This window comes from Phalacrocorax aristotelis, chromosome 10 (assembly GCF_949628215.1).
Source record: "Phalacrocorax aristotelis chromosome 10, bGulAri2.1, whole genome shotgun sequence".
NCBI lineage: Eukaryota > Metazoa > Chordata > Aves > Suliformes > Phalacrocoracidae > Phalacrocorax > Phalacrocorax aristotelis.
Genome location: NC_134285.1, coordinates 26024324 through 26041670, shown reverse-complemented (window position 1 = coordinate 26041670; position 17347 = coordinate 26024324). Strand labels below are relative to the sequence as shown.

The 17347-nt window shown below is 48.5% G+C and overlaps 2 protein-coding genes across 13 annotated transcripts in view; one reads left to right on the top strand and one right to left on the bottom strand.

Moving 5' to 3' along the window:
- CREBBP (CREB binding lysine acetyltransferase) overlaps nucleotides 1–4829 on the bottom strand; it is a 95166-nt gene extending 90337 nt beyond the window's left edge. For 11 of the 12 annotated variants that reach the window (XM_075106038.1, XM_075106041.1, XM_075106045.1 and 8 more), the window contains exon 1: nucleotides 4699–4824. In XM_075106038.1, the coding sequence (XP_074962139.1) occupies nucleotides 4699–4783 (85 nt within the window). In that variant the 5' untranslated portion in view covers nucleotides 4784–4824. Of the gene's footprint in view, nucleotides 1–4698 lie in introns of all 12 variants that reach the window. The other variant, XM_075106050.1, reaches the window with a different exon arrangement.
- On the top strand, nucleotides 4782–7234 carry LOC142062888 (uncharacterized). The gene is made up of 2 exons (XM_075106057.1): nucleotides 4782–5305; nucleotides 5690–7234. The coding sequence occupies exons 1-2, from the start codon at nucleotides 4782–4784 to the stop codon at nucleotides 6126–6128; spliced, it is 963 nt and encodes a 320-aa protein (XP_074962158.1). The 3' UTR covers nucleotides 6129–7234.
- Nucleotides 7235–17347: the final 10113 nt, after the last annotated feature.

Genomic DNA, 17347 nt, shown 5'->3' with positions numbered 1-17347 from the left:
GAGATCAATTTGATAAATTCCCAAGTACATACGCAATTATCACTCAAAGTATGTATTTACAAAAAAAAGGAAGGGGCCCGACTGTAGGACTGAGGAACGTCACATAAAATCAGGCCTGCAGATCATCTGCTAAACTTTTTATCTCACACGGGTGTTAGTGTCAAACTCCTTGGGGGAAAAAAAAAAAAAAAAATCTATAAAAACCCCCAAACAACGAGAATACAGTAATCTGCTATCAGCAATGCTTCATGAACTGGTAATAATGAGCTGTGCTAGACTCTCAATAAAGGAGCCAATTTCTAATCTTACAAATCTCCTGCCCCAGATTACAACCACAGGCATAAAGCTATGCAGGTCAGTCACTTCAGGTGCGCAAAAAAACCCACAAACACACAACCCACCAACTAAAATCAGCTTGTATCAAACTTCACACAGATCCAAGTAAACATTTTTGCTTGGCATCATCATCTCCTACCCACCACCCCCAATCACTGCATGTATATTAAACCTTCAGAAACAATATAGCCAGGAAATATCACACCGCATTTTTTTTCCCATCCCAACTAGTTACGGTGCAAGTACGCCAAAATCAAGGACCTTCACATGAAACAATTACAACTACGTGCACTTCTTCACCTACGCCTTTTCAGAAGCATTTCTTCCCGATTTTCTGCTTATAAATCCTAGTCTGTTCACTTAATGAATTTATCCTTTTTTTTTATTCCACATGTATAAAAGTGGTTCTCACTGTCCCAGTGCACAAACGACACTCAAGTTTTCCACGTATCATGTAAAACAAGAGCAGACCGATTAAACAGGCTTCCATTAAACTTTTCAACCACATATATACTAATGCCTTCACGCGCACAAACAAAATCTGGCTTTAGATCACTGATACGTCAGCACATTTGAAGTCTCAGCTATGTACGTGAATGCTAGCTTAGAAAGCCTCGCTGTCTCTCCTTAAGCTACTTTATTTTAAAGGTAGTCCACCTCTTTCAAAACTAAAAACTAAAAACCAAAAGACACCTATCTGGTTTTTGGCAGGAGAATAAGATCAAATCAGGCTGTTTATCAACACAAACTCCCTTCTGCAAAATTCTGTAGCTCCCTGGGAGTTAGCCAGAGATCTACTTATCTCAGCACGTACAACGGAACATGCAACAAGGCCAGTCCTTCCCCAATTTTAAAATACCGGCACTGCGATGCTAACACACTAGGGCGTAAAGAGAACGTGAATTACCAGAGATCTCAGCCTGCAGCTTTTGCAGGAGGAGCCATACTGCTTAATCTGTTTATGATCTGAAGTTGTGGAGGGGGAAAAAAAATAAAACCAAAAAACCCAAACAAAAAACCAACAACCACCAAACCACACACACAAAAAAGCCAGGTGAGGTGAAAATCCAGGTCTGATAGACTTTTGAAGCTGCTCATCTCGCCTTCTTTTCAACTTCACCTACTTTAGGAATTCATTAACTCACAATGCAGTTAAGGACCCCCTTTGCTTTGGCCCAGATTATGACTTTTCATTTCTGGAACTAGCATGGCCCCGTAGAAGGCTGCGGGGTACATAAAAGCAGAGAGAGGTGTTACTTGCAATGCAATGCAGACCACCACCAAGCCACCTGCGGGACCACGGTGAAGGGGCACCTGAAGAATGCCAGCTTTGCTCCTGCTCCGTTCAGGCATGTTTTCTACAATCCGTGTGCAGAGCTCAGACCAAGACCAACTCAGGAATGCTGCCAGCTCGCTGCATGTTATGCCGAAGGACCAATGCCAGCAACATACAAAGTAATCACAACACTCAATGGTAAAATAGGACACTGCCATAACCAAAGTTACTGTAATTCTACTTTTTGTAGTAACTCCTGAGTCCCTTGTTTATTCTGCAGCACGCTCAATAAGAATGCCTCCTAATGTTTATAGGAAAGACAAACGCTTAGGTATGAAAAATACCATGTACCTAATAAAGTGGTAATTACACAAAAGCACTACTCCTACCTGGCTAGACAAGGAAAAATATTTTCCATGGATATTTTACCATAGGAGTCAGCTTGCTTAATACTGCACACCAACGGCAAGCTAAGTGAACAGTCACAAGTTGTAACCTTCCTTATTGCTATAAAGAGCAACAGGGCAACTGCAAAATGGACTATCATGAAACTTAACGATGGTCACAGTATACATTCCTGTTATCCCTTCATCTCTACTCCCTTCTCCAAGACCACACATTTATTTAGCCACATAAGTTTAACAGGAAAGGTCATATTTTCAGAATGTAAGTAGACCAATTTTAATCGCACAAACTTTGTGCTGGCAAGCTGAGGAGCTATTCTTATCAGAAGGATTAAAGGCAGCTAAAATTTACCGTGACAAAAGGAGCTGCTTAACATCATTGCATCAAAGCATAAAGCAAAACAAGGATGAGCAGTTGCTTTCTGCCGAACACTCAGGCCTGCCACCAGACCCTTTGCCATTGCACTGCTACGCTCAGTTAAAAGCGTTTGCAGGATCAGAGCCTGACTGTTCAGCAACAGAACTGCACAACCAGGCCTAACGCAATGTCTTTCAAAGCACGTCCCACTCACGCAAGCCGCAGCATCAAACAGCGCGGGTTTAAGGCTGCAATTACAATTCAGTTATCCAAGACACAATTTACTGCTCATTCAGGGCACAAGCCTCAAACTCATCTACCCAGGCACCTCTGGTCACAAAGACAACTTTCCAGGTTGCAACACAACTTTTCCATTTAAGCCTCAGTGCAAGAGAGCAACCTGTTTGAGGTTCAGGAGCAGGTATTTGATAGCAGTCGCTACTCAAACTATTTGTATCGCCCACTATGATGCATAGAAACATTCAGCAACCTTTCAACAAGCAGCATTAGCTGCTGGCCACAAACCTAAAGAGATTTTTTTTTTTGAAAAAGCACTTCTAAGTGCACAGACATCACCTGCACTCTCAAGCAAGATGTGTTTTTGCCTGATGAACACCAGGACGATAACAGAACGCTACAGACACAGTCTTACTTATTCAAAATACAACCTGGGGTTTGCCAGCCCTGGTGACCAAAGGCCCCCTAAGCTGTGCAAAACTTTATGCGGATGCTGGAGTTTACGTATCTAGCACTGCACAGAGCTCACCAATACGCACCAGAACTTGCTGAACAGGACATAATTATGACTGAAGCATTCCAGAACAGACCAAATGAACTTCAAAAAAGAAAAAAAAAAAAAAGACACTGCTTCAAACATCTTTCAGTGGATACCAGTAGAGTCTAAAATTAAAGAAAAACTGTGCTTGCCCTGAGTTAACTGCGGTGCCATTTTGTAGCAACTTGCATATCAGCCTTCCATATGATGTTCTGTCACTTTCACGAAAGGGATTAAGGCAGTTCAATCACAAGACTTCACCTAGATATTCTTTGCCCATTCTTACTCTCGTTATGTTTTCGTTTTGGCACATTTCATTTATTTGTGGGCTGAGAAGGAAGAAGATTCCATAAAAAAACAACCACCAAAACACAAAACACAAAAGGACTGAAGTATCTATAAGCTATTGCCAAACATAGAGTAAGCAAACCTAAAAACCCCACAGAATTTATCAGTTCAATTATAGCAATATTTTTTTCAGTCTATATAAGCACAGCAGGAGTAGCATGATTAACTTATCACTGTCCCTTCAACGAGATTCATTAATCTCAGAAAACAGCGCTGCAAGTCCAACACACCACTTGTCCCTATAAAACCACTGTTTCAGTGATTAAAACAGAACACTGAAAGACGTCAGTACATGCACCCATGCTCTTACGCACACATGTGCATATTTACAATGGGCACGTACTTGATGGAGATGAAAAATCTGTATGTGTTTTATTACCTACAAACCCACTACAATTGAAAAAAACCACAACCCATGTCGAAGACACTACACGACACATAGGCAAGTCGCGGCGACTGCCAGCCTGCTGGGCATTTAATCACGCAAGCAACCCCACAACTTAAATTATTATCTGCAAATTATTCAGATTTTTTTAAGGAAAAGTGCTCAGAACATGTCGAGCCGAGCGCCTTAAACCAGGGTCGCAAATGGGGGGATAAGAAAAATATTAATACGCTATTAGTAAGTTTTTATTCCATCGTGTGCCGCACAGGCGGGCAGAGAAAGGCTACAAGCGTAGGGCTTGTAGTTGTGGGCGATACACGGGTTTTAAGGAGATGAGAGAGAAACCCCGACTGCCCCCTCCAGAAGCAGGGGTTCTCCTCCTTCCCTGCCCGCACCCCGCTCACCTGGTCACCCCCAGCACCCAGACCGAGGCGGATCCCTCCATCCCTTCACCATTAAAACGAAGCGGTGGCCGACGATGGATGGGGAGGGAAAAATTCAACTCAGAAAGCCTTACCCGTTTTTAACCAACCGCTATTTATAGCCGGGACGGTACTTGGCGTACGGGTCCCGCCCGGTAACTTCGACTCGAGGAGGCCCAACCGCTACGGGAGGGGATATTCCCCCCTTCGCCGGCACCTCGCCAGGCCGGTTCCCACCCCCGCCGGCAACCGGGGAAGGCCGGGCGGTTCCCCGCCCGCTCCCCCCACCCCCCCGGCGAGCTTTCGCCCGCCGGAACGGGAGGGGACGGGGGAGGGGGAGAAGGGGACGGGGAACCGTCGCTGAGGCCCTCCCGCCCCGCCCCGCAGGCCTTACCTGTGCTATCACTGGCGGAGAAGCCCGGCGAGTTGAGCTTGGCTCGCTTAGGGTTGGGCGGCCCGTCGAGTAAGTTCTCCGCCATGGTAGCCGGCTGGGCCGTCCAAGGAGAGGCCGCCGAGCCGGTAATCGTTGAAGAGCGGGGAGCCGGAGGAAGGGGGGGGGTGAAGCTCGTTCTCTCTCCCCGTTCCTCCGAAGGGGAACCCACCGTCGAGCAACAGCGCCGCTCAGTGCCCGACCGGCGGCGGCCCCCGTTCCCCCATACCCGGGCCGGGCCGCCGCCGCCGCCGCCGCAGCAGGCCGCAGGGGAGGAGGGTTCGGGGCGGGGTGGGGAAGAGCCCAGCGCCCCCTCCCTGCCGGCCTCGCTCCTCCCGGCCTCTTCCCCCCGCCCGGCCGCCGCCGCCGCCGAGGAGGTGCCCGGATGGCGGCTCAGTCAGTCACTCGGGGAGCATAGCGCCCCCCCCCCACCGGCACACACACTCACCGCACACACACACCCCGTCCCCTCCACCTCGCCCCGTCCCCTCCCCTCCGCGCCGGGGGGTTTGCCCCGGCTCCGCGGCGGCCCCCGCCCGCCGCCCCCGCCCGCGGCCGAACAGCGGCCGAGGTATTATGGGGGGGGGAGGTATGGAAAAAGAAGGAGGGAGGAGAGGGAGGGGGGAGAAAAATAGAAAAAAAAACCGGAAAAAAACCCGAAAACACCCAAAAACCGCCCCAAAACAATGAGCGCGGCGCGGCGGCGGCCGCGGCTCCCGGTCCCGGCGGCGGCGCTGGGTTGGCTTCGGCCGGCTCTGCCCCGCTTGCCCCGAGCCCCTCTGCCCGTCGGCGGCGCTTCGCGCGGCTGCCCGTGTCCCGGTGGGCGGCCCCGCTGCCCCGGCCCGGCCCGGCCCGGCCCCGCTCCGCTCGCGCCGCGCTCCGGCTCCGCGACAAGATGGCGGCTGTTGATTCCTCAATTAAAAAAAAAAGTTTTTTTTTCTCTTCTCTTTTCCAGAGACCATGGGGGCGGGGGCGGGGCGGGGCCTGCGCCTTGCGTCACCGCGCACGGGACACGCCCCTCCCCGCCCCCGCCGACACCGGAAAGGCGCGAGGGGCGCCGGAAAGAGACGAGATCGACCTCAGTTGCTCCGCGGAGGGGATCGGGGGCGGCGGGGGCGACCTCTCCCTCTCCCCCCCCCTCCTTCTCCTCCCCCCTCCCCTGGTGTCCGTGGGCGCTCTTCCCCCTCAGGGACCTTTTCGGTGCCCCCGCAGTTGCCTGTTATGCAGCGTCCCTCTCAGTCTCCCCTACTTATCGGCGTCAGGGTTTCCCTCTCTGCACCCCCGCAGCTGCCCCTTCACGGTGGTCCTTCCTCGCAGTCTTCCCCTCACAGTCGGTCCCCGCAGTGTTTCCCGTCAGCCCCGTCACGGCGTCCCCTCAAAGTCGGTTGCTGTAGCCTCTGCTCAGTCCATGTACAGCGTCCCCTCACAAACCCACCACCCACGTCCCCCTCTCAGGCTCCTCTCAGTTCCCCTCACAGCCGCCCCCTCACATTGACCTCCCCTCAGTCCCGCACATTCTCCCCTTTCAATGTCCCCTATCCAGGTCCCCCCTCAAAGCCTCCAGATATCCCAGGGCTGAGGTGCAGCAGGACCCTGACACAGACTGGAGGAGCCATACCAGCCAATGTCCTCCCTGTCCTGCAAGTGCTGAGCCTGGCAGGTGATACACAGCCAGGGCCTTGGGGTGATGCTGAAGCCATGGGGTGCTTGTGTCCTCCCAGCACCTGCCTGCTCAGGCTCACCCCTCAGCGCTCCCCCTTGTCTGCCCTTCCCTCCTCCTGCCTTCTTACTGAAACTCATGCAACAGCCCCTGCACCCCTGCCTGTGCCTGCACCCACACACACCCTGCAAGGAGTTGCTGTGGTCTGGCTGATGGGCTTCTCCCCCTGCTTTCAGCATGCAGGCTTGGCTATCCCCTGCTTCTCAACTCTCATGTGAGAGCAGATCTCCAAGCTGAGCTGATCAGAGCTGACCCGATCACCCAGGCGCCAAGGCCAAACCCAGCCTTGCTTTACAAATGTCTTGTGCTCTGTCTAGACAGACTTCCCCAGCCCGAAACAGGTTTATAGGGCTGTAGCTCATACACTTCCATGGATTTCCATACTGGTTCCCAACCTGAGAAGCAGGTTGTATAAGCCCCAGTGACGTGACATGCCAATGTGGCAGCAGAACTCCTTGCATCCAAACTGGTTGCTCGGGGCTGTTTTCACCACCTATGTGCCAATATGTCCCCAAGGAGCAGCCACAACCTGAGGACAGGCTGGAGAAGGGTGCTGAGACAATCCTGAGGATGTGTTGATGAAGTCCATAAGCCAAGATGGATTAATCAGCAACATTTTATTGGTTTAAAGGAGATCTATAATGACACCTTCTTTGGAAAGAGCAAGTCTGTCTTTTGTTTACTGCAAAACTCGAATTCATTACATTTACTTCTACATTTACATGCATTTCATTACATTTACTTGCAAATTCTGTATTTATTTACATGGTGCCTGTCCTTGCTAAGCTCTGACTGTAATCATGCTGGAGGTCTCTTACAGGCCTCTGCTTCTATCACTATATTACTCACCAGTTACACAAGTAAGCACTCTCTGGTTATACCTGCCTTAATTTCCTTCAAAAGCAGCAAGTTCCTGTGTGTTTGAGGATGGCTTAGTAAGGGCCAGCATTAGGTGTCTCACAGCAGCTTCAGACATGAGAGCAACAGCTTTTGTTCAGCTGTGTTTTGCTATAATATAGGCATTTGCCCCAGTTTAAGTTGAGTGAAAATGTTTTGCTGCTGGAGGTGGCAGGGGTGGAAATCAGGTCAGATTGTCTGTCAGGCACCGCTGAGGACAGCAGTGCCCTTTGCTATCTGTTGAAGCAGCAGATAACAAGTTTGGTCAGTGCATTTTGAACTGCAGCTTGGATAACTTTTTGCGCTTGCCTTACCCATTACATCACTTGTGGTCTTGGAAACAAAGGATTTGCTGGAGCAGCTGTCACCAGGAGACCTCCATAACATTTTGACCTCCCTTGTCTACTGCTGTAGTGACTCTGCAGCTCTGGCATGATGTCAGGTTGGAGATTGACCACTGGGGACAGAACCTGAGTGGTCCCACAGCTACTGCCTAGTTCCAGGGAGATGTCTGTGCCACCTGGTGCTAGACAGTACACTGATCTTTCACCAGCACTGCAGCTCTGATCATACAGCAAGAGGTCCTGGCACCACAACCACTGTAACAAAAGCTGGTGTGCCAGTGTGTGTGCCAGGCACACTGCTTGCATAGTCCATGCTGGGAATGGGGAGCAGACAGAAGGAATCATGGAGCCCGTGATTCCTCTCTCATTAGCTGGGAGAATTCCTTCATCTTTACAGCTAGTGCCAGACTTGCCACATCGGTGAAATCAGATGCTGCAAGTCCTGCGGGCAGAGTGGGAAAGGAAGGAGGTGCTTTGGAGGGAGGGAATCCTGTACCCCGGGCAGTAAGGATGGAGGAGGATCCTATTGCTACTATGTCCTGCAGCTTCTCTGTGCCATGATGTCCCCTTAGGAGGGCCCCAGTTGCCCCCTGCCAGGGGATTAGAACAGCATTGGGTTAATGGCAGGAGGGACAGGAAGACCTTGACTGAAATCCACTGCCCCTGGAAACAGGGATATGATTAAATATCCAAAAGGCTTAATAGTACTGCAGTGCTCAGGATACCGTAGCCCTTTGGTCTCAGTATCGCAAGAGTAAGATGGCCTGGCCCACTGGTAATGGCAAACATAGAACCAGCTCAAACGGAGAAGGAGGGGTTTTTTAGAAGAAAGGAAACTCTTTGAAAGACACTGTACGGCAAGCAAATGAGCCATATTACTACTGCAAGCTTGCACTCAGGATTCCCAGTCTGGACCCCAGCGCATGGCTCCCTGCTCCACGCAGCTGATGGTTAAGCCCTTGCATGGGTTCCTGAGAACTTCAGCTGCGGTGCTTAGGAGGCTGGTGAAGCAGGTGCTTAATGGATAACTCCTTTATTCAGGGACTAGTTCCAAGAGAAATTGCATAATAAAATCTGCACTGCTGCAGCCCATTTCCAGACTTCCTGCCTCCAAAACTAAGCTGCTTAAAGATACAGTTCCCAAGATCCTACCTTCCTTCCCTGGCCAAAACATGAAAGTATCATTTCTATAGCTTGTGACCTCTATAGCTAGTGACCTTACAGCCAAACAATCAAACAATCAAGTCTGAATAAATTCTGAGGAGCTCTGCACTGTAACTTGTAACCACCATGGCATCATCAGAGCACTTCTCATTGGCAATAAGTGTCTGTTTTTCCTGGTAACATTATGTCCCGGCACCTGGTTGCCTCACCATGTGCCATCCCTACGTGCTGCCAAATGAAGCTGTCCCAGGCAAAAAGAGAAGCCCAGTGCCCGTTACCTCCTCTTCTCCTGGCTGCTGCAGAAGATGCTGCCTATTCTTCCTCCAAGCGCATCTCTGGTTACACGCACCCAGCATTCATGGGATGGTGAAGCAACTTTATGTGAAATAACTGTTGTTTCTGGGTTCTGATTTTCATTATATGTGTGAATTCTTGTTGTGTTCAGGAAGTGATGATAACCCCTGGGACCGCAATCATAGTGCTGTTTTGTGTTTAGCTATATGTCTGTGCACTTCTGCAAACACTTAGCTCCTTGGGCTACAGAGCCCAACATCCCAAGTGGTCTCCTTATATCTTTTGATGCAAAACAAAGTATCTGCAGGTAGCTAGCCATGTTTTGTAGGTGCCATCCTGTCATTTAATGCTGTTAAGCACTGCTCAGACCCGATTCTCCTTTCCTTTTCAGTATGTATTCATTATTTTAAAGCCATTTCATCCATACTTGTTGGATAAAGTTTAGTGAGGGCTGAATGCAAACAGGGACGTTACTGTGAACTGGTTAAAACCCTGCCCATTGTCTGATGAGACTATCCTTTCTATTAGCATAACTCTGACGTAGGGGAATCGTCCATTTAACAAGTAAGGCTCCCTCACCGAATTGAGAATAACAGTTCAGGAAAAACACGTAGTCTTCTGTCATCAACATAATCCAATCCATTGCTCCGAGTGGTCCTTTTTGATTATGTCCCAAATGTGAAGCCCTTTTAGTGGAGTTGGCCTGTCGTTTTGCCAATCCTGACAAACTATTATGAACAAATCTGTACAAATCTGTCTTTACACTCTCATCCTGGGTTGTTGAACTAGAAATCATAGTTTGCACTTTGTCTGAGAGACAACTGCCTATTTGCTTTACTTTTTAAGAGTCAGACTGCTATGAAAAATGTCTCTCTTTGGGCTCTGCTACACTACAGCTTTGTCCATCAGACATCAGCTCTTACCCAACCTCACAGTCCGTTTGAAAATCATATTTCTATCCATAAAATAGTAATCTGCGTTATCTGGGTGAGTTTCCTGTCCGCCAGCTCCCTTTTAGCATTGCAATAGTGGGTTATGGCTGGTTTCAGCCAACACAGGCCAAAATGAAGACGTGACACCTTTTTTTCCCCTGCAGATTACAGTGAAAGATATCCTCCCTGAGCACATGGAAATGCAGGGTGCCCATAGGTACACTCTGGCCATTTGAGATGGGCCAATTTCAGTGTTTTCCACCTCCCTGCCCTCTGCCTTGCCCTTCTGTTAGATGCTTGGGCTTCCCCATTCAGTCAGAGGGAGCATTTGCAAATTCTTCAGGTGCTGCAGGTCACAGCTTGGCATTAGCTTAATCCCGAATGAATAATGTGCTGAGCTGTGAGCTCCAGCAGTGAGCACCGCTTGCGCTTCCTTCTGCTAAGTTCACCACAAAATCTACCTCTTGCCTGAACCTGTACCTCAGAGACAGACCTCATCCTTCCCACTGGACCTGGTGCCTCTATCTGTTCTTTCTTCTGTTCATTCCACCCATCTCAGAGCAGTGATGTGTTAGCATCTTTGAACCTCTGCCCCATGCTGGGGGACTGGGCAATTCCCTGTCCCCTGAAATATTTCTTCAGATTCCTCCTCACCCACTTCTGTCCTCTGCTCTTTCCATGAGGGCATCACAGAGACAAGATCAAGGGCTCAGCACATTTTACCACACTAAGCATTGCTCCTTTCAATCAAATGCCATCCAAGTGTTTATTAACCTACTTGGATAGACTGTATATTTCTTTTGTGGAAGTAAAGTCATTACTATAAATCTCATAGTTCAGCTGTTTTTCTCTCTCTGCATATAACTTTCTTTTCTGTTATTGGTAGCAGTGCTCACAGCCACGCGGTGACTTCCACATAAACATCTTAGATGACATTTGAAAATGCCCTCCTTGCATTCTGGCTGACAGTCCTTATTTTTTGCTGTGGCAAATCTGAAATTCCCATGAAAATGCTGCCTAAGCTCGTAGTCTCACCATCAACCTGTTAGTCATCTATATGCAAAATTCAGCTGAGCCTTTGCAAAGCCATGGGGACACGGACAGCATTTTTCCCCTGCTGTGCCATTGCCCTGGCTGGTGGAGGTAGCCACAATAGTATGGCTCTTCTGCTGCTTCTGCTCCATGGAGCCTTGCCTGTCCCTCTGCCTCAGTCCTCTTCTTTAAAGGAACTCTTGGGGTCAATCAAGGTTTTAGTGCAAGACCTTTGGTTATCTCTAGGAGCTTCACTCATGGAAAGTTGTCCCTACCTTTTGAAGGTTAATCCTGGTTTGTCCACCAACCCATAACCTTTTTGCTTTGGCCTCAACTCCCCACACCTGTTAAAAAACTTTACTTCTTATCAGAGGCTCTGCTGAACTCCTAGAGTCACCCAGAAAGCAACCCCAAGCTCTTCCATAGTGTCAGCCTCTTTCTGTCACCTGGGTTAAAAGCCATCTCTGTGAAACATTTTGGGTTTAGGTGGCAGACAGTTACATCATCTTCTGCATTAGGCTCCAAGGGTTAACTCTGCTCAAGTTCTCAGAGCAATGTAAAGCCTCAGAGGTGGCTGCCCTGTCCTTGCTCAGGCACTGCCTTGTGCCATCATGCATCCAACAGGCCCGCTCGGGGCAGAGGCCAGCCCCAAGTGCGAATGCACAACAGCACTGTGCCTCTGCCGAACACAACCACTGTCCCAAAGCTGAGGTCTTTGGAGGGAAATGGTGGGGTCCTCCATAGGACTTCCCTGCCCTACTGCTCTCTTAGTCACTGCACCTAGTCACCACTCCATCTGCAGACACTGCTCAGCCCTCTCCTTTCCTCTGAAGCACCGGAATTTTGTGTTTGCTGGCACTTCCAGTGATGGAAATTCCTGGTCACTATGGTTCTGTGGCTGGGCACGTGCAAACCCCTCTAGCTTATGGCATGTGATACCCCTGCAGCACTCAAGGCCCAGCAGCTTTGCAGGCGGCCATCAGTCGCTCCCACTGACCTGGGGGTTCCCCCATGATCACCTTTCCTGGGAAGCCCCCCAGCCTGCATCTCCCACAGCTCACCCTGAAGAGCAGGGGTGCTCACCCCTCTCAAGCCTTCGAGCAAGGCTCTGGACTATGCTCTCCTCCCGTGGAGGGAAGGGCCCCTAGCAGCAACCAGAAAGCCTTTCTGGGCTGGGTCTTTGGAAAACTGTCCTGCTGAACCAGTTCCAATTTGTATAAAATTCTTCAATATTCATCAGGGAAGGGAGCCCATTTTGCTGGGCTAAGGTGAATACATTAACCGCCTGTTTGTTCCTCCAGCCTCGCTCTTCCTTCACCAGAAGTGTTATTTTCTTTGGACAAAAAAATAAAAAAAGGCTTCCACAGGTGCTTGGAGCTCAATGCTGTCTGTTTCAAAGTGCCTCTTGTCATCCAGCCCCACGTTGCTTGAAGAGCACCCCACCAAGCCATGCTGTGGGTGTCTGGTCCCCATCACCACGTGGGTCAAGCAGCTAACAGGAAAGATCTAGTTCTAGGCCCAGCCTTGGGGTGGATGGGTGGACACGATGGTGTCTTGAGGGCCCTCCTGCTCAGGAACTGAGGTTCAGGAGACCTGGGGCCAAACCAGGCAGGCTGTGGCATAGGGCTGGACATCAGGAGAGTGTTACAGTAACAGGTGTCAAGTGGAGGATACACCTCCCTCCAGTCTGGAGTTAGGAACTACATTTTCTGGAAATGCAGCTGAATGCTAGTCATTTTCTCAGCATTTCTGGGGAACTGGTAGAGTTGGATGACGATGGCTTTTCCGCCTTCTTTCTAGAAATAACATGTTTGTGGAAATTGCATTTTTCTGCAGGTGGATAACTCTTGCATGTTCAGGTGTTCACTGAACACAGGGAAAACCCCTGTGGTTTCACTTTCGGAATTTGGAAAGCACTGAAACCTTCTGGTCAATTAATTGATAAAGAAAACATTTCATTTCCATGCTGCAACAAACAAAGATTTAAAAACAGCTTTTAGCTCAGAAATTGGGAAAATAAAAGGAGTAAGAAAGGACAAAGTGACGAAAATATATCATTTCACCAACTTTCCCCTCACTGAGTTTTTCCACATCAGTTTGATTTCAGCCAGATTAATTATTTTTTCTTGTTATGGCAACAGTTAGTTCAAAGGCTCCACTATTTCTCTAGCCTTGTGGTTCTCTCAGAGAGCTCCTTAGATAAGGTCTGGCTCTTGTGCATCCCACTTGGATGTGTCTTGCTTCCCTCCTATCAACTTCTGTAGGCTGCCCAAATCACACCTGGCATTTCCTGGGTGATCAGAGTAGAGTGTGGTAGAAACAAACCCAAACCCTTTTTGTTGATATAGTCCAGAATTTCTCCCAAACACAGCACTAGGGCTTCAGCTGTAGAAACCTTTTCAGCAGAAATTGCCTTTCACCATGTATTTGCAACAGTGCCTAAATAATGGGTTCAGGCAAAAATAGAAATAATTGTTGTCATTATGGCTTCTAGCTCAGGTTAAGGGCATCAGACCAGGGCAGCAAAGCGGACTGTTGTGGTGATAACCGGCACAGAAAAAACTGGGGTGATTTCCACTGGAAAACCTGTGTGAGAACAACTCCAGCGAGGTGCTCCACTCTGTTGCTTTCAAGGTTATCAAAAAAATGATCACCCTCTCAGCTGTGGTGTCCCATTCTGTGACATTAGTGGAAGGAAAATTTAAAGCTGAAGGAATCTCTTGGCACAGTATGTAATTTGCTTGGGGAAATTAGTTTCAAAAAGGATCAGAAAGTTAAATACTATTGCTGGGCTTAAAATGAAGGCGAATAATTTTATAGCCAAAATAATATTTTTCTATGATAAATTATGTAGAAGGCAAGAGTAATAAAATGTCAAGCTCCAGGGTATAAAACAATCCCTGTAAAGGTCAGGAAGCACTTTTAATGTACATGCACATCACTGCACATTAGTCCCGATGCATTTTAATTTGTTTGGATTTTGTGTCCTTGATTGGACATGATACTCTTCTTGCCTGAAGTTCCTCAAGGCCAAACACCTTGTCGGCTGGACCAGGAGAGGAACCTTCCTCCACTCTCTCAGGTTATTGCTCCATTCCTTGAAGCATGAAGCATGAGGATTATTTTTGTCATGTGTATTATTCCTACCCTGTTCTTGCAAGACTTGAGACACTCTAGGTCTTGGTGTCATCTCGGCCTCTGATTTGTGACTTTGCAATTTTGCTGTTACAACACTGTCTCTAATTATAACTGGATTAACTTCTAAAACCAACCTGTCCACCTTATGCATGCTTCTTGGTTCCTATAACGCCAAATTCAACAGGTTGGCTGTCAATGTGCACAGCTATGCATACACACTTAGGTCTTAGATCATCATAGGTTGCTCGTTTTTCTGTTTTCTGTAGCCAACAGCAGATTAGGCATTAAGAACAGAAACTCCCTGTTTTCCTGCTTTTCTTCTTAGCCCACATCAGCTATTAAACCTTATACCCACCTTGTGCTTAGCAGGGGAGTGGAGCCAGACCAGCTTTGAATCACCCAGCCTGGAGGTCCCATCATCGTGGTCCTGGAGTGGTGCTTGATGAACTGCTGCACCTTGGATCTGTCCCCCAGCTCCACCATAACTAGCTAATGGTTTATTAAATCAGCCTGTAAGCAACCAGTTTGACCCCTCTGCCAGGTCAGCTCCAGTCCTCATGGTCCAAGCCCACATCTCCCTGCTTATCTGAAGGTTTCTCAGCTGCCTTCCAGGCTGTCCTACACAAGAAGGCATTTGGTGCTCATTTAGGGCAATTTACCAGGCTGTTTGAATTTGAGAGCTCTGAAATACACTTGTGAAATAAAACCAGACCCAACCTTTTTACAATGGCTTTCAGTGATGCTTGCAGCATCCTGAAATGCTCGGGTGGAATTTGCTCTTGAGCTTTGTAAAATTACCCATTGGGAGAGAACAAATAGGGGAGAATTCAAACTAGGAAAGCCAATTTACATTACTGAAGTGTTAAAACAGGACAGAGCTGTTTTCTCAAGCCCATGCTACAAAAACAGCCAAAGACCTCATAAAATACAGGATTTTGCATGGATGGAGACTGTCAGTTTATAACTTAAAACATCACAAAACGTACCAGAGCCAGCATGAGCCCAGTCATTGGAGCAAGTGTAGACAGGCGACCCCAGCCCATGCATGGGGAGAGTGAAGCAGCTGGGAAGAAGAGTGATGTGAGACTGCCAGCTACAGAGGCGTCCGGCCTGGACCGACCTCCTGACACATGCACTTGGGTTGAGCCTTGGTTGACAGCACTGACACCAGGTGCACATTGTGCTCAAGCCCCTTTTTGTGGCACTGGTCCTGCCTCCTCCTGTGGTTACAAGGAAGGAGCCAGGGCAGCCAAGGCTGGGTGGCCAGCACCACTAAGGGTGCAAACCCACCAGAGGGTTGCTTAAAAGTTTCTAGGAGGCATCAAGCAAAGAGGGAGACCTGGAGGGAGGATGTGGATTTCACTCACTCACAACACAATGCTTCATTTACTCTCTTATGGCTCCAGCAGCGGGTGCAAACTTCTCCATGGTGCAGCCCAGATGCCCATTTCTGGGCCTGTTTGAGGAATCTCCCAGGGCTGCTCCCTTGGTGGCTTCTCATTCTGCCAAAGCCAGGAAACATCCTGGCACATTTCGGCAGTGGGTGGGCACTCTGTGGCTCTGGACATGGAGTTCAAATCCCTCCTGCCAGACACCTGAGGCTTTTTGGAGAACTGCTGGAAATAAGTCTCATTCTCATCCTTCTCCTCCTTTGGTCTATAAGTGGTTGCTGTCGTGACATGGACCTTTCCCCCCCCACCCCGCCAGACTCAGGGATTCTCAGAATTATCTCTGCCTCTTTCAGAGCAAAGTTAGCCCCATCTCCATCTTCCCCACCTCTCCTCAAGCAAGCAGTGACCCTCTGCACTCCCATTCCAGCGCGAGTTCCCACCACAACACTGGGCTATATAATATAACTTTGGTTATGAATTTGGATCCTTGGCTGGCTGTGCCCAAACCATCTCCAAACTGCCTGGCTTTTCCTGAAGTTTTAGTCCAGCTGAAACCATTAGATCATCTTTTCTGTGTCTTTGGATGTCACAGGTCCTTGTATTTCACTTGAACACTGAGCTCTGTAACTTGGGCCAGATTAAAACCCCACAGCCCTCGGGAGAGCGGAGCTGCTGTGGGCTGAGATGGAAAGTGACAAGGTGAGGTGCTGGTGCAGCCCCGGCACAGGCAGGGAGGGTTTAAACGCTTGCAGCACAAGCTTGGCGCTCCAGCCCAAAGGAAGAGTGACGATCCAGGCACCCCGGACCCCTCTGCCTCCCTGGCTGGCACAGGGCACTGAGCTCTTGGAATGCATGCTCTTGCAGCACCGGGGTAAGGCAAGAAATCCTCATGGCTTCACCTACCAAGTCCCTGCTCACAGGCTGAGCCATTCCTCCCAGAAACTGAATTAAAAACATACCATTGAAAATGAACTAATTTTGCTTTAAAGGCTGCAAGCCCTGGTGAGTGCACCGCTCCCCTTGCAAATTGTCGCAGTATGCAGTTACTGTCGCTGTGAGAGAGATGCAGCTTATTTCAAGGTTGAATTTGTCCAGCTTCTCATCCCCAGGACATTTACATCTCTGGAAATAATCTGGGGCCATCGCAGTCTGTTATAGTGGAGCTGTCACTTTCCTTGGTCAGATCTCTAGGCAGGAGCTTGGTTTTTAACAGTCTGATGTCACTATATACTCCCTTCTTTATATTCACTGTTTTATTTAATGTTAGGGAAAACATACATTTTATTTTCAAGCTTTTCTTTGCAGTTGCAAGGACCAGATACTTTTTTTCTAATGATGAGAGCTGAGATTCTCATGCATTTGCGTGACTGCAACCAATGCCTTTAAAAACTACTTTAACTAAATCACTGCCCAGAATTTATCAAAGACTCATGAGGCTGATGTACATGAGGGCTGCTGACATGCAGCACAGAACATATGAGCCCTAAAGTACCTAAAATTATCTTGTGTTAGCTTTTGAAAATATGTCTCCACCCTCCATTCAGAATGACAACTTTTGGCAACAACAAGAAAACAGAAACGACAGATGGTAACAAAATCTGGTACACAAACATGACAGTAGGCAATATAATGAACATTTCACCCACTCGTTCATTTATGCTAATCATCGCTTTTGAGCAACCTGAATTGTTATGCCAGACA

Bases quoted from the DNA above. Each gene is read 5' to 3' on its own strand.
- LOC142062888 (XM_075106057.1), top strand. From the start codon at position 4,782: ATGGTAGCCGGCTGGGCCGTCCAAGGAGAGGCCGCCGAGCCGGTAATC. The intron at 5,306-5,689 runs GTATTATGGGGG...TCTCTTTTCCAG, and splicing joins GCGGCCGAACAGCGGCCGAG to AGACCATGGGGGCGGGGGCG.